Below are 16,701 nucleotides of genomic sequence, written 5' to 3' on the forward strand. Positions count from 1 at the left end.
AGAAGGGAAGGGGAGAGGAGATTACTCAGAGCAACACAATTATTCCAAGAGGCAACATTTCTAAGCCTCTCTCTGTGAATATTGAATGAACGACATTGGTAAGAGCTTTGTCTATCTATTACTGGCAGCCTGCCATGGGGGGTGAGGACAGATTTCCTGAAGCCTGACATGCACGCAGAGTGGGGCAAGGTGATGGTCTAGCTTGCAGTAGGAGGAGAGAGAAGCGGCTGTGGGATGGGATTCTGCGAAGTCGCTCCAAGGGAGGTGGGCAGTGAGCAGAGCTACAACTTACAGCCATCATTGCTGGGGCAGCACCTTCTGATGAATGCAGCCGCACCCAGGCTCCACCAAGCAAGCAAGCTCATCGGGAAACAAGAGATTTCTGAGCCTCATGCTCCTTTGGCATCTCTCTCATGTGGGGTGGGGTGGAGGGGCAGAAGAGAGAGTGGGGAAAACACCCCCTTGGTGCTACTTGAATTACTTGAAATTGACACTTGTGAAAAGGGCTGCCATATGTTGGGATTTTCCCAGACATTTTGCCAATTTATTTTTTGAAAATCCCCCCCCCCCCAGACCTTAAATTCCCAGATGTGTCCAGGAAAACCCAGACATATGGCAGCCCTACTTTACACCTCACACCCCTCCTCTCCCCACACCTTCCCCAAACCTCTCCACCACCTCCCCTCACAGTTCACCTTCAAAGAGCAAGATGCCTAACTCCGCCCACAGAATAGGACCTGAATGATACACCAAATATTCCAAAGCTCACCAAATATTCCAAAACTCTCACAACTGCACCAGAGGGAAGGGAGCATGCAAGTCCAAGGTCATTGTAACTATGCTGCTAATGGTTGTTTTTTTAGTATGCCGCTGCTGTGTTAGATTCTTTAGAATTACACTTTAGAATTACATTTTATGGCATTGTTTTAGGGCTTTGCAGTAAGCTGTTTTGGTCTCATAGTAGATGAAAAAGCAGGATTCAGAGTATTCATTAATAATTCCTTTTCAGAGAGAGAGAAAGGAGAGAAACTTTTACATCTGAACCTAGGGCTTTGCTACAATAAATTAATAATTCCTTGCAACTTTCATGAACAAACAATGGTGAGGCATGTTGAGATGTGCAACTCTAATCGCAAGAAACAGCACACAGTTGTGAGACAGGAAACTAATCCATTAGTTTTCTTTTTCCTGTCAAACAGGTGGACAGACAGAAGACGCATATACAAACAGTAAGAAAGGAAATGATCATTACATTGTAAAACCCAAAGCACATTTATAGATGTTACCCGAAAAGAACATGTAGGAGGAAATAAAGGAAAAGAGGTGGAGAATACAATAGAGGCCATAGGTTGATGTCAAAATTGAATGTAGAAAAGGCTCCAATAAGCAGAGATTGTACACGTGATGGGCTTAATTGGGTAGTCTTGTTCTAACAATTCATTTTAGCTGCAGCGGCCCAGAGCATAACATTTGATAAGACATTTTACATGACTAATTTGGTACAGCCTTCTCCATGTAAATATCCATAATATCAAACCCATCCATGATTACCGGTAATTAAAAGAAAGCCCCACTGATTGCTCAGAATTGCTTTGTTTTCACAAAACCTGAGCTCAGAGTTTTATTCTAGCAAATCTGATTGCTCTCAGGATGTTCCTGTACAGCACCAATGTAGAAGGAGAGGTTTGGTGTGCCTTCCTCTGCCTGAAAGGACAGCATTGGACGGCAGAGATTGTGTAAGGTCAGCATTTTGGCTCTTGCATGGATTTGGCTGTCTGATCCTATAAGCTGCTACATTCATGTACAAAACTGCAAGGTTCATATCGCCATATGTTTCTTTCACTAAAAACAGTCATTGTGTTGTGACAGTGTGAGGATTTACAATCATAGAAGGATATTAAAAGGATCAGTAGATGTCAGCAGCAAGACATTCCAGTATATTGATGCCATCAGTACAAGACGATGAAGCATTCCTTCCACGAAAGAACCCAAGATGTGGCCAGCAGAAGGAATGATCCGATTCAGACCTATATCCTTCTGCAATTTCTTTGCTGATAGTGAAGAACAGTTGTCTGTTTCTAAGATATTTAAGTGTGTGAAAACTTTTGCTTTTTTCCAATGCTCAACATGCTTTCTGCATTACCTTCATTCAATACCTTCATACTCTCCTCTGAGTTCTTTCAAGTTTCCCATATCCTTCATAAATTTTGGCTACAGAAACTGAAGTGATTGGTTACCCATTACCTCTTGATGAAAAAAAGAGTATAAAATACATACATAGTACACAGAAGCAATGATTTAAAGAACTGTCTGAAGGCATAAAAGGAAGCCAAACCAACAAAATTAATGTATAAGGGGCCTAATTCAGCTAAAATGAATTATGAGACCATAATTGCCATCACGCCCACTCCAAGAAGACTCGAGACACTGCTTTCAGTTAACATTATGGAAAACTTGAGAATCTGCAGAGAAAACCAAGTAACCTAACTTAGTCCAATTCAACCAAACAAAACGTAGTCTGAGCAGGAAGTTTCCCTACTTGGGGGGGGGGGGTCATCTCCCTCCCAATTCCTGAGGTGATGGATGTCACTACCTGTGCCGTGCAACAACGATGGTTAAGAAATTCCTCCTCCTTGCTACACAAACCCTGGATCTGTGAATCAGACAAGGACACTGTGGCCCCATCTGTTTGGCTTTCACCCTGATGCACATGTTCAGCCCACAGGGCACCCCTGTCACTCACTAAGCAAATACAGTGTAGGGCAATGCCACAGGATTAAAGGTCCCCAGATCTTAAACTATCTTTCCTGTCCAGACTAAAGGCCTGAGTGACAATAAATTGCACCACTCCAACAGAGTGGAGAAGGCAAAAAAGATGAGTCCCAGGCCAATTGGAGGCTCCCCTAAAAATTCCTACTCAGCCCTTTCAACAGGTGACTGGCAAAGCCCACACTGCAAAAAGGAGGAAGGGTGGGCACAACAACAGAACAGGGAATATATATCCCTGTTCCTTCCTCATCCAAACTGGCCAGTTATCCACTCATACCACCCCAACGAGAAACCATTTGAGACCTCCCCTGGAGTGATGAGAGAATGGCAAATTTGCCTCCACATAAGAGTGAGAACAGCATTATATGAGACAATGGAGCAAATTAGTCATGACTAATTGAAGTCTCATTGGTTTTAATGGGATGCATGTAAATATTTAGCTGGATCAAGGTGAAAATGTAAATCTCAAAAAGCTGGTAATTGATTCCTGAGTTAAACACATTATTCAGCAACAGAATCAGTTTCAAAGGAAACATTTATCCCTCAAAAAGAGCACGGGCATCATATGCAAAGTATTTTACATATGAGATCAACTACTCTGATGAAAGGGAGAAAAACAATGAAATGCATTGGAAATAAGGCACTAAACTTCAGACTATCAAAACAGAAACTGTTGAGTGATTTTAAAAAGGCTTCCAACCCCCCACCCCACCCCCAAAAAAGAAAACTGGAAAACTATTCCCAAAACATTCCAAAATGACGCCTAAGACTGTGATCCTACCTCCTAACCCATCCACACAGGTAATATTGATAGTGTTGGGAAACTGAGCTGAGGTACCCACACAGTGGAACTTGCCCTCTGTTCCGGTCACCACACAGAGGCAGCTTAAGATCCAAAACAGTTCATTGCCATAGAAGATAGCCCCTCTAGACAGTCCAGAAGGATGTTATGGTTGATAGTGTCAAAAGCCACTGAGAGATCCAGCAGAACTAGGAAACAGCTCTCACCTTTGTCCCTAGCCCACCGGAGATCATCGACTAGTGCGACGAAGGCAGTTTCAGTCCTATGATGAGGCCTGCATCCCAACTGGAGGGGATCCAAATGGTCCGCTTCTTCCAGGCATGCCTGGAGTTGTTCAGCAACCACTCGCTCAATCACCTTGCCCAAGAATGGAAGATTTGAGACTGGACGATAGTTGGCCATATTGTCCACATCTAAATATGGTTTTTTAAGAAGCAGTTTGATAACTGCCTCTTTCAGCAGGTCTGGGAAGGTTCCCTCACAGAGAGAAGCATTTACCACCCTGTGAAGCCCATCGCCCAGCCCTTCCTGGCTAGCTTTTATAAGCCAGGATGGGCAAGGATCAAAGAGACAGGTGGTTGGTTTCACTCTTCCAAGCAGCCTGTCCACATCCTCGGAGGTAACAGATTGGAATTGATCCCATGCAACTTGACTAGACAGGACTCTAGCACTCTCCTGCCCTGGCCCTGCTCCTACGGTGGATCTACTTCTTCCCAAAGCTGAGTGACTTTATCTGCAAAAAACTGCAAAATCATTGCAGTCCATCATGTTGCCTGTATTGGGCCCCGATGGAGCAGGTGGTTCCGCTAAATTGCGAACCACCTGAAAGAGTCGTCTGCTGCTGTTTTCTGCAGATGCAATAGAGGCAGTGAAGAAAGTCTTCTCCGCCGTTGCTACCACCACTTGGTAGGCTCAACATTGAGCTCTAACCCGTGTCCAGTCAGCATCAGAACGAGTTATCCGCCACTGACGCTCTAGCCGTCTCAGCAATTGTTTCCTTGCCCTCAGCTCCGAAGAAAACCACGGGGCTGTCCAGGCTCCATGTAATCGGGGAGGGCACTTCGGAGCCAACCAGTAAATAGCCCTGGTTAACTCCATATTCCAGCAGGCCACCAGGGAATCAGCTGAAAGGCCATCAACATGGGATAAAGCATCCCCTACCACTCTCTGGAAATCATTTGGATCCATTAAGTGGCGGTGACGGACCATCCGAATCGGTCCCACCTCCCTGCAGAGGGGAAGGGTCATGGAGAAGTCCAGCTGCACCAGGAAGTGATCTGACCATGGCACTTCTTTACTTTCACTTTTACTTAGTGTCAGATCACCAACATCAATAGAGGTGAACACCAGGTCCAAGGCATGTCTGTGGCTAATTCAGGGACAGCCCCATGGAGACCATGCTCTCCCATCACCAATTTGCATCCTGAGAAGCAGAAGACAGCACAGTTTCAGATGTCATGGTGGCACCACTGCTCTGATCCTCCTCCTGCAGACCAGGTTAGGATTGCTCTGCCTGCATACATATGTGTATGTGTGTGGATGGCACATCATTTCTTCATATTCAATTCTTGATACATCTGCCCTTTCTGTTCCTCTCATCCTCTCTCTCCCATTGTCTCCACAACTTTTAGTCCAGTAACATTTCTGAGCTTATCCACAGTTGTGTTTCCCCTGGGAAAACCCATTATTTAGTGCTGATTCAGAGCAAATGGCAATCAGGTTTTCTGCAGATTGCCATTTGTTCTGATTTATCATTACAGAGTGGGTTTTCCAGGAGAAAGCAGCAGGGCAATGACAAAATTGCTCAGACTCACGCCTATATAACAAGGGACAAGCAGAAAAATTCCTGGCCCCATGCTTTCTAAGCAGGGGAGAACCAGAAACGTGGACAAGGCCTAAGTCTCTTTGTAAAGTGTCATGTGCACTGCTGGTGCTGAATGCATAATAAACACCATCAATAACACTAATACCTGTTGCATTTTGGTTATATTTTCTTTCACCTTTTACCTACCTAATGGAGCCCTTCAGAATTGTTATACTGCCTGGTTATTTGTGCAGTAAATGTAATTTTTTATTTATTGGATTTCAATGCTGTCAGTCCTCATGACATTATAACAACACTTCTGGAGAAACAGAAAGGCAAGCAAGCCCCTGTTAATATAGTAAATCCCCAAAGAAATGTCCTTGCTCTGTTTCCTTAGCAACTGCACTGCCTTTCCTTGCTAAAGTATGGCGTGTGAGTTAGCATCTAGATAACTCCTTTAGCTTTACAGACGGAGAAGAATCCTAAGCATGCTCAGACATTTAAATCAGTGACGGCTAACCTCCAGTGTGGGTCCTAATCTAGCCCCCAAGCCCATTTTTCCTCATCCCTGAAGACACCACCAATTTTGGGGACAACGGTGAAAGAAAGAAAATAAAGGAGATATGGTACTAGGGTGCCCTGATGAGGATGCAAATAGACTTCTCCCTGGTCAGCAAAGTAATCATTTGATGATCAGAGACACACAACAGCCTTCAGCTAGTTTAAACAGATCAGCTTTGGAAGACGCACTGTACCTTTGTGAGCATCTGCTTGCATGTGTCGCCTGTGCATGACAAGGTGTGGGTAGTCACATGTGCTCCCCAGAGGGTTGACCAAGGGTGAATGTGATCTTCAGGCCAAGTGAGGTTAGCCATTCTTGATTTTTAAAAATGCCATGTGCATGAGAAGGTATAAGCTATTAATGTTTGGGGGGCACAAAAAGGCTCCTTGCAAATTGTTGCCAATTTTGCTTCATATAAAGGGAAGCAGCATGGCAATCACAAAAAGAGTAATCACAAACAAAGGTTAGATTAATCTGCAGCCTCTGTAAGCCTGAAACTAGGGATCTAACAGACCTATGGCCCACAAATGATTTTCTAAATATTTCAAATGGAGGAAACCTCCAACTTTGGGCCAGATTTCAAAATTTGCAAGCCACCGAAAGCAATTGAAAGAGAAATTTCTTGTCTTCTCCTCCCCACTTCAGCCTCATGAATCTCCACAAAAAACACCTCTCCTGAAAGTGAGGATCCTCTGGAGCAAGGAGAGATGCATGTAAGAGATCACTGGACCATAGTCCACCAGCCGACAGACCTCATCACACTCCATTCCAGAAGCTCCTCTAATTCTCAGGAGTGACTTTTCAGGGGAACAGGGAGGATGGGGTGGCAAAGTTCTCTCTCCTCATGGTTCTTATGATCCAACTCATTCTGTTGTATGGAAGGAGTGTAGCTCAGGGAGAGAGTAATGTTCTGCATGCAGAATGTCCACCTCCAAGTAGAACTGGGAGAGATCGCTGCTTGAAGAACTGGAAAGCTGCTGCTAGCTGGTATAAACAATACTGAACTAGATGATCTAATGGTTCGACTTAGTATACAGCAGTTGCTTAAGTTGCTATCAGTTCCATCCAATGAAATAAATACAAAGAAAAAACATTTAACAAGTGCTGGCCTAACTCAGTCCAATCGTGTTCTAACTCATATGGGAGTGACTCATGTTGACTTCAAGTGAGTAAACTAGCACTGGAGGAGCTGTTCCTTTGTTAAGAAGTGTAGCATAAAGTTCCCCAAACCACTTGACTATTCAAGATCCAGTGTAGATACAACCGCTTTTTGAACAAGGCATACGGGTGTAGGTGACATGTCATCTACCAAAGGCTTAAGTTTCACTCTCATTACTCATCTGCACTATCTTGCAAAACATGTTTCAGCTTATCTGAAATGACAACTCAAATAATACACTGTTAAATTATTTTTACAAATCCAATTTCATGCAACCATGCTAAAATCAGTGGCTTATTTTTGCATGCAACCAAGATGGAAACAGAGGCAGGGCCTGATTTATACAGGGATCACCAGGTTGCACCCAGAAAACCAGCCTTCAGTGTCCAAAGTCAACCCTGAAACATGCTCAGCAATAGCATGATCACTTTCCCCTCCCTCAATCTAGATTTTCTCATACCCTCTCCTTTTCAGAGTATCCCTAGTATGTGACAATCCAGTTTAAGGGAGGGGAACATATGGGAAGGCAATGGTTGGAGGAGATTGTCATATGGACAATGGATAATTAACAGAGGTACAGGAAACTGACTATCCACATTAAACAAGATTATGCATGAGCCCTTGCATTTAGGGACGTAATAGAGAAGTAATAGCTTCTCAGCAGTTAAAAATACTATATTTCTCTTTTTGAAAGGTTATAAAGTGGTCAGAGAAAGTGTTTAGCGAGCTGAAAACTTGCCTTTTCAACAGCATAGACTCAGTCTAAATTTTACTTTAATCACATGGCCACCAATCACATCTGGGTTGTCTTGCTTTTCAGTATCAAGAGTAGACCCATTTTCATTGGGACTGTCACAAGCAAGGAGGGAAGGTTTAATCAGAAGCATCTCAATGGGGGACAGGAAGCCACTACACTAGCTTTCTGGCAGATAGTTTGTTGTTACATATCAGAAAGGGGAGGAGGAAGCAACAGGGAAGTGAGCATGTTGCCAATGCACTGGCAGGAGCCCAAGACTGGTGTCACCAATGCATTTGCATCAATGCTGAACTCCCCACTTCCTCACCCCACCATGTTCTCTTCCAGAAAGCAACAGTGGCCAAGCTGCTTCTCAGGTAGACATTATTCTTCATTATTCACATCCCAGGTGTTATCCAGGTGAGGCCTGTGGCACTCACAGAACCAGGTTCCATGCAGTGTTCAATGTATTTTCCAGTAGATTCACTTGGCAGGAGAAAATACCATTCTGCAGTTTGAGTATGGGGTCAATGTGATTATCCATAGCTGAAGTGGGACCCATGAAAATGAAATTTGGATCTCCTGCAACAAATCAGTAATGACTGCATTCTTATAGGCAATAAAACAATTGTTGGGGGGGGGGGTTGGACAATGACGATAGAAGCAGACAGATCAGCAGCATTAAAAAAAAACAACCACTTTAACTATGTAATTTACAGGAACTATCTATCCCAGCCAGATGTTCATATGTATGGAGGCATGTGAAATCTGCCCCTGCACAACTCTATCCAGTAATGATGACAAGTATATGGCAAGATAATGCTCATTCCTAGTAAAGTGCTTACGAGACGTCACTCTGCAAGTTGAATAGTAAATCTTTCTTACCCTGATGAAAAGGATCTTTTCTCCAACTCTGTATCTTCCTTGTGAAAGACGCTCCACACAAAATTTACTAGGGCATTTACAAGGAGGATCTTCAGAAATATGCTTGACCTATGGGGGAAAAAGAGGGGGTAAGTTATCATTTTAAATTGTTTAGTGCACTACAGTACCATTAGGACAGATTATATTCAACTGTATCTTTCCCACCAGCTCCTAAACCAAGCACCTGTTCTTTCTTATTTCGTTGTTCTACCCATCACATCACTATTGTGCAGTATTCAGACTGTGCCAGAAATTTAGGTGCCTTTCATTGGAAGCTGGTCCATTAAACCAACTGGGACACTGTTGCACCAGGCTCAGAATGTTCTCAGCCAGCCCCCACCTGCATCCCTCCTTATTTACAAACCAGTCTAGGGGTGGCACTGTCTGTCAACCTCCTTAGTCTCAGTGTTGCTCTTGTAGAACTCAGAGTGGAAGCAGAAAGACGGGGACAAAACCAAAATTAATTCCACCTTTTCCTGGCTCTGTCCTCATCAGCCTCCTTGCCTTCCTCCAGTGGCAGACATTGGGGGCTCAAATTTCAGCGGCACGCTGAGCAACACCCAAAATCCAGCACCTTCCTCCAACCTCTTGTGTTCCATTCTAAACTATAGTTGCAGCACCCCTTGCAGTACCCCTGAGGCTCCATGACTAGTGCAACTGAACCCGGTAGCACTCTCCTAAGTCCTCCTCTGCTTCCTCCTTACCGGTTTCAGTGAGCACCAGACTCCACTGGTACTTGTAATTAAATCCACCTGCCTCACTCTCTCACTCACTCCATACTTACAAGAAACTTACACAAACACCCATCATTTCCAATATCAAAGGACTGCTGCAAAAGGGGGCAAAGCCTTTCGTGGTGCTGCCTATCGCCCAACCACAGCTTCACCTTCACTCTGAGGTAACTCAGCAAGCAGCAGTCAGAGACTGCAGGCCTCATTCCTCTGTGGAGTAACCTCACTGAAGTTCCAGCCTACAGTCTGGGAAACCCTGAACTTTGACTTGTATAACCTTGTTGCTACCAATACATGCAAACTGCTAGGTTCTTCTCCCAAAGGGTGCTGTGGGTGGGTGTGCCACTGTACCCTGAGATATTAACGCTGATAATGAACACAGTCTATGAGCTCTACTCATTTTATGCTCCTCAGTTGTTCAGAAAGAAACAATCTGAATGTGATACTGTCCTGGGGAAAATGCTTGCTGGGTTTAAATTGAGTTGCTGTCCTTACATAATAGCATATCAGGGAACGATGGAAGTGATGAGCCTGATGATGGTGTGGTGATGTGTGAGAGGGAAAGCTGCTAACTGCATTCTCCCTTTACTGCTTAAGTTATCCTTTTATATTGCATTCTTCCTATGATGAGTCCTATGTTGGTGTAGCAATGCAGCACATGTAGGATGGCAACATAATGTACATAGAAAGCCAAATCTGGAGAATATAGCATGGGGAAATGTTTTTCATGTGACCATGTTTAAAATAATTTAATGAAAGTATTGGTGTGGCCTAAATCAAAGCTGCTTTGATATAACCCCAGATTTGAATAAAGTGTTTGCTAAATATAAACCTAATATATATGTAAATCAGAAGTGAGAATGAAAGCTGCTAATTGCATTCTCCATTTACTGCTTAAATGATTCCTTTGCATTGCATTTTACCTGTGAATGCTGGTCTGATGAACCACCCATACCAATCCATTTTGGGAACCACTACTGTAAGAGATATGGTTAAGGTGCATTAACATTTAGTGTATCTTGAACTTGTTGGTGAGATGCAAGGAGCACAGACATCACTGCCAAAGAGCAGATCTGGTTGAGTGAACTCTAATTTGACATTCAGGTATTACTGCTATTTTATATCTAACCTTAACACTGACAAGTACACACATAAAATAATTTCCACACACTGTAGTTCTCTAGGAGGAAAGTTGACCTAATGTGTTGGTGTCAAATGAAGCAAAATGCAAGGCACACTTTCTAAAGATTTCATCCACCCCAGAGACCTTTGGAGATCTAGTTCAGAAGCCAACAGTCTGTGAAGCGAGACTGAGAGCATAGGAAAGATGTTGTTAGAATAACTACTGGTGAAAGATTGACTTTTACATTTTCTTAGAAAGGGTTATTTATAACATCACAGAGGGCTATAAGAAAGGCTTTTCTGGTCAGACGGAAGGACTACTTAGTTCAGCATCTTGCCTCAGACAATTGCCAGCCATATGTCTTTGTGAAGTTTACAAGCAAATATATCACATTAGGATGCTATCTGGTATATTTTAATAGCTTGCCAAAAGATTATAGAAATTCTTTGTGTTCGGGAAGTGTGTTTATCCTTCCTGTAGTATTGAAATACCGTGCGTGTATGAAGTGTGCTTGACATTGCTACTTATTATTATTTATTCAACATATATTAACCTACTCACCATCAATATCAGGGTGGGATACAATCATGAAAATTTAAAAGGAAAACACATAAACACACAACCCAAAAAAACAGTAAAAAATAAAATAAACCTGTCTGGTAATTAGATCACCATAAATGTCTGTTTGGATAAGTAGGTCTTCCACTAGCATCAGAATTGGGGCCAGTCATATCTCAAGAGGTAGAGCAGCAAAACCCATGTCAAATCTTACTGGACTGACCCATTTACTGCATGTCTTTTGCTTAGTCCTGTTTGCCACTCCCTTCAGGGATTTTCAGACTGAATTTTAATAAGTTTCATTACCTAGCTGAAGTCTGGTTACTCAGCTGTAGTGCATGATGTCACTTTAAACACCGACGGCTTTCACTGACTTGGGGCTCTTCAAGTGTGAAGGCATTTGTCTTGTTACCAAAATGGGAGTTTATGTTTTAAAAGAAGAATTAGTAGCTCTTTCTTTCTGTTAGATTGAACCAGATATGGGAGGCAGATGGGCTGTTCTAGGATATTGAGAGTTCAGAACATTGGGAGTACAGTAGGGGGGCCAGTTGTGCATTGCCAAAAATGAGGACACCACTTTGCATAAGGCATTTTTGTTTATAGACACAAATTCAGAAATATTTACTATACCTTTCTAAAAAACTGAAATAGACTGCATCTCTTAGTAGGGAAGGCATCAGCGACAGGTGTGCCTGCTCAGTCTGCTTACTGGGTTGGTGGGCAACTTCAACTCTCCTGCTCCCCCTTTTTTTGGTTTCTTGCCTTTAAATAAGATTTGGACTGGATGGCCATTAAATAGAAGACACCTTCAATTATAGGATTGTCTTCTGGCAACCTTTCAAAATAGAGGAATATCCTCTGTAAAGTGGGGCCCATCACCACTCTGGATGCCATGAAGACAGTGCTATGTTGACTCCTTCTAATGGTCTGAACAAAGAACTTTCAACACTTGTAAATTTGAGCCTGGTTCTCTCTCCCCCCCCCCCCATTACATCCAAGCAATGAAGAAAATTGTTCCAGACCTAGTACCTAAAATGGACACATGTGCACATTCACCGTACAAAGTCTTAAGACAGCAGGCACTGAAATGGGGGCATGTATTCTTCAGTCATCAGCTGATCAACCTGATGAATTTCTTGATAATACTAAACTAGACATAGAAATCCAACATCTTTTCAAAGGGAAATGGCATGGGTTCTCAATGATTGCATGAGCCCCTCCTTCTGTTCAAATAGCTTCCATTGCCAACCACTATTCTTAAGGATTTTCCCCGCTTGCATTTTGCTATTTAGCCTTAGAAGAGCAACAGAAAGTACAAACCAAACAAGTCATGAAGCCTTTCACTCTGCTCTTGTTATTTCCCCAAACCCACAGCAATATTACTGTGAGGAAATCTAGAAAGAAGATGCGTTTTGGAGGCTGGGATTCAGTCTTGCTGTAACTTTGTGCATATGGAGGCTGCTGTAAAATTTTCAACTATGTTAATTTACATCCGAGACGTCTTTGTTAGAATTGATAAAGAAGAAGAAGAAGAAGAGTTTGGATTTGATATCCCGCTTTATCACTACCCTAAGGAGTCTAGTTTTATGTGTTTGCGTTTTGCTGATATTCTGTAAATTAAAGGAGGTCACTTAAATCAGACTTCATAAGCTCTTTTTTCTCCTTTTTTCTTCACCCACAGGAATTGCAGTCACCTCTTCTATGCTTTGTCTCTGGCAGCCACAGTGAAAGACTTTGAGAAGTTAAAGAACCAGGAAGGGGAGGGGGGGGGATGCTAAACCTAACCAAGTTTGCATTTCAGCAAATTACATTTCACAAGCACTGTTAAATACACCAAATTCCATCTGTTCATTGTAGCTCAGGAGTGGCACAGGGGCTTTCAAGGAGCGCTTTGTAACTCCCAGGTGGCACATCCACCATGTGATATAGGAGTTGCCATAGCAACAAGTGCTTTTTTTAGAATACATTTTTTACTTTCCTCTTTAACCCTTGATTGTTCAGAACACCGCCTATTCAGGACCAGTGTGATTTTTCCATAAAGAGTGAAAAGTGAATGTTACTGCATAGGTTAAATGCATCAATGAACTGCATTCAGCAAGTCTCAGGTTCAATCATCTTCAGCATCTCCAGTTAAAAGCATTTGAGGTAGCAGGGTTGGAAAGATCTTTGCTTAGGACTTTGAAGCCGCAGCCAGTCACATTCATAATACGGATCTGATCATATCATGTAACACCCCTTCTTAAACCCCCTGCTGGCTTCCTCTCTGTTCCCCGGTCCAGTCTCCTTCTCTTGCTCCTTCTCAGTTGCTCTGCACCCTTGCCTCCTCCTCATCTGCCTGCTCTTATATCACAATATATCTATACCTGTGACCTTTGGTCTTCCACTTGGTCCACCTTCAAGTGTTCACACACTGGTATGTGATTGCACTGCCTTACAGCAGTGTGTGTATGTGTTTTAAGCTTATATCAGCATTGTTATCAGTCTGAACGGTCAGTCTGAGGGATTCCCAGGGACTTTTCCAGTTATTGGGTTTGTAGGTATGAGAGCTTGCCAAACCAGTCCCTTTCTCTAGGCAATGGTTGCGGCTAACTAGTTAAGCACCATGATTAGCGTAACCAAAGAAATTGCTCTGTGCCATGGGAAAAAATGGATGGGCCTTCGCTCCCACACCTAGCTGCTAGGTACAGAGGAACAACTGCAAGAGTGGATGGGTGATCTAGGGAGAAAGCAGGTTGGAAGCTAGACACAGAGGCATATTTGCTCTGTGCTACACACAAAACTGTGACTGGTGGAGAAGCAAGATCTTTTGGGGTATTAATGCTATGATCCCTCCATCTTATGCTCAGGTTGTATAAATATATCCTAAAGACACCACAGTCTCTGATGACCTTCATTCCAAGGAAACTAAACCTGGGTAAGTGCCTGGAACCCATGCAGTGGCGTAGCGTGGGTTGTCAGCACCCGGGGCAAGGCAAGTAATTTGCGCCCCCTAACCCGTGGATTTGCGCCCCCTAACCCTAACCCCCAGATGTTGCGCCCGGTGCGGCCGACCCCCCCTGCACCCCCCACGCTACACCACTGAACCCATGGATCCCCTCACTGTTCAGAGATTTGGGGTGGGGAGATTCATCTAACCAGCCGCATCAGCAGAACCCATCCTTCCCCAAAGTCCCCACATACCAATTGGCTCTGGCAGGGTTGGGAGAGCTGCCTGAACAGCACCTGGCAGAAGGGGGTATTGTTCCATCTGGCAAGCTGGGATACTTGCACAGACAAAACTATTGGGAAAGTGTGACATTGAATTCCACCAGAGGGTTTATTCAACCAATTCATACTCATGGACTAGGCCCACTAAAATCTATCAGAATTAAGTTAAACATGGCCAGCTTGAGGCCACTCGTTTCAACAAGTCCACTTTGAGAACGATTCAGTCAGATACAACCCACTGCATGATGTATCTTTCACAGGCTTCAGCATTCACAGGGTAGAACATCTGTGTGCTATGAGCTATTATAAAAAGGCTTTTAGTCATGCTTTCTGTCCCTCATCCCATATTATTTCTCTGCTGAACTGGTTCTTCATTTTCACTTGCTTTATTCTTCTTTCCTCACCATTTTCTTCAAATACCATTGCTTACCTATATCCTTGCACAAAATAACCTACAAACCATATATATATATGATTCATATATATATATGAATTTGAATTTCCTTAGTGCAGAATGTAAGTGAGGAATAGAAATTGCTATACTGGCTGGGACTTACTTCAAAGAGTCCTAGTTCAAAATGCATAGTGCCATTTAGATGGGGAGTTGGCACCGTAACTTTTCCAGACTAGCTCTCAGTAAACCACTCCCTAACAAGTGCTATCAACCAACTTCTTGAAGAGCAGATGTAATAATAATAATAATAATAATAATAATAATAATAATAATAATAATTTATTACTTATACCCTGCCCATCTGGCTGTTTTTCCCCAGCCACTTTGGGCGGCTCCCAACAGAATATTAAAAACACGATAAAACGTCAAACATTAAAAACTTCCCTAAGCAGGGCTGCCTTCAGATGTCTTTCAAAAGTAAGATAGTTGCTTATTGCCTTGACATCTGATGGGAGGGCGTTCCACAGGGCAGGCACCACTACCGAGAAGGCCCTCTGTCTGGTTCCCTGTAACCTCATTTCTCGCAAATGTTACTTCAAAATGAGGAGAGTTAATGGTTACCCTTCTTTTATCCAGTGCATCAATATACCTTACCAAAAGTGGGAAAGGGAGACTCCCCGCCAATCACCTGTCAAGAAAGATGTGTTGCGTGAGGCCTGATAATGCACACTTACCGCATCATCCAGAAGTTTCCCTGTGCTCTTTTTGCCAGGCGACTTGGAGGGGGAGGGGGAGGGGGACGGAAGAGGGGCTGAAAGTGTTTCTTCTTGCTCAATTTCTTTCTCCAGTTTTATTAATCCAGGAGGCTCCACGCCAAACCTTTGAATGCAGAAGGTTACCAGTGCTTACAAAACCAGTTCCAACAGGTTAAAAATAATAGTTACATTGCCTTATGAAAAGTGTAAAAAAAACCCTAAAATCATTATAACAGTATTTGATTTCACGCTTTACCCTAGCTGAGCAACACTCTTGGAGCACACTCTTTGCTCTAATATGCTCAGACCCTCAAAGTGTCCTTATTTTCCAGGGACATCCCTGATTTAGATAAGCCATCATAGTTTCTGATTTGATCCCAGAATGTCCTGCTTTTCCTTAGGATGTTCCTATTTTCACTGGAGAAATTTTGGAGGGTATGGAGTTATCCAACCCTGAGCCGTCTGAAGGCAATCCTGTATAGGGAACTTTTTTTAAAAGAAGTTTAATGTTTTATTATGTTATTATACATGTTGGAAGCTGGGACAAGCCAACAACATGTGTGGGGTATAAATAGTAAAATTATCATTTATGGAATGGGACGTCCCTATTTTCATCAGAGAAATGTTGGAGGGAATGGGAGCTCAAGGTGACATACATGCTCCTCCCTGCTCTCCATATTATCAGCACAACACCCTGAGGTAAATTAGGCAAAGAGACAGTGCCTGCACCTAGGTCACCCATTCAGCTTCATGGCTGAGAGGAGATTTGAGCCCTGGTCCCCCAGGCCCTAGTCCTCTATACCACACTGGCTAGTCTTTCTGACTAGTTTTTTTTTTTTTTTAACAGCTTTTGACTATATTACATTTGTATAAAGCCAGCCAGCTACAAAAACACAGAAGGGGGTTCTCTTGTCACCGTAGACAGTCTCCTATTTTATGGAAAACCAGTGAAAACTGACAGCAGCAGCAGAAAAAAAGATATACTGGAGGCAAAGAAAGGAAAGAACAGATTCTTCGCAGGAGGCTCCTCATCTCACGTCCATGAGCAGTTAAGGGGAAATGCAGAAAATTCAACGAACACCTGTAGCTCCATTTGTAGAAGCTGCCTTGTACCAGCTACTTGTCCTTCTAGCCCAGCATTGCCTACTGCAGTGATGGCCAAACTTGGCCCTCCAGC

General features: G+C 43.2%; 1 protein-coding gene across 1 annotated transcript in view; it reads right to left on the reverse strand.

Annotated features, from left to right (window-relative positions):
* The window catches only part of GAS2 (growth arrest specific 2), a 113,539-nt gene that overhangs the window by 28,031 nt on the left and 68,807 nt on the right, over positions 1–16,701 (reverse strand). Inside the window, 2 exon segments of the mRNA XM_083455245.1 lie at positions 8,718–8,825; positions 15,504–15,648. Of these exon segments, the coding sequence (XP_083311371.1) occupies positions 8,718–8,825; positions 15,504–15,648 (253 nt within the window).

Source organism: Podarcis tiliguerta (genome assembly GCF_965153285.1).
Source record: "Podarcis tiliguerta genome assembly, chromosome: 1".
Classification (NCBI taxonomy): Eukaryota; Metazoa; Chordata; class Lepidosauria; order Squamata; family Lacertidae; genus Podarcis; species Podarcis tiliguerta.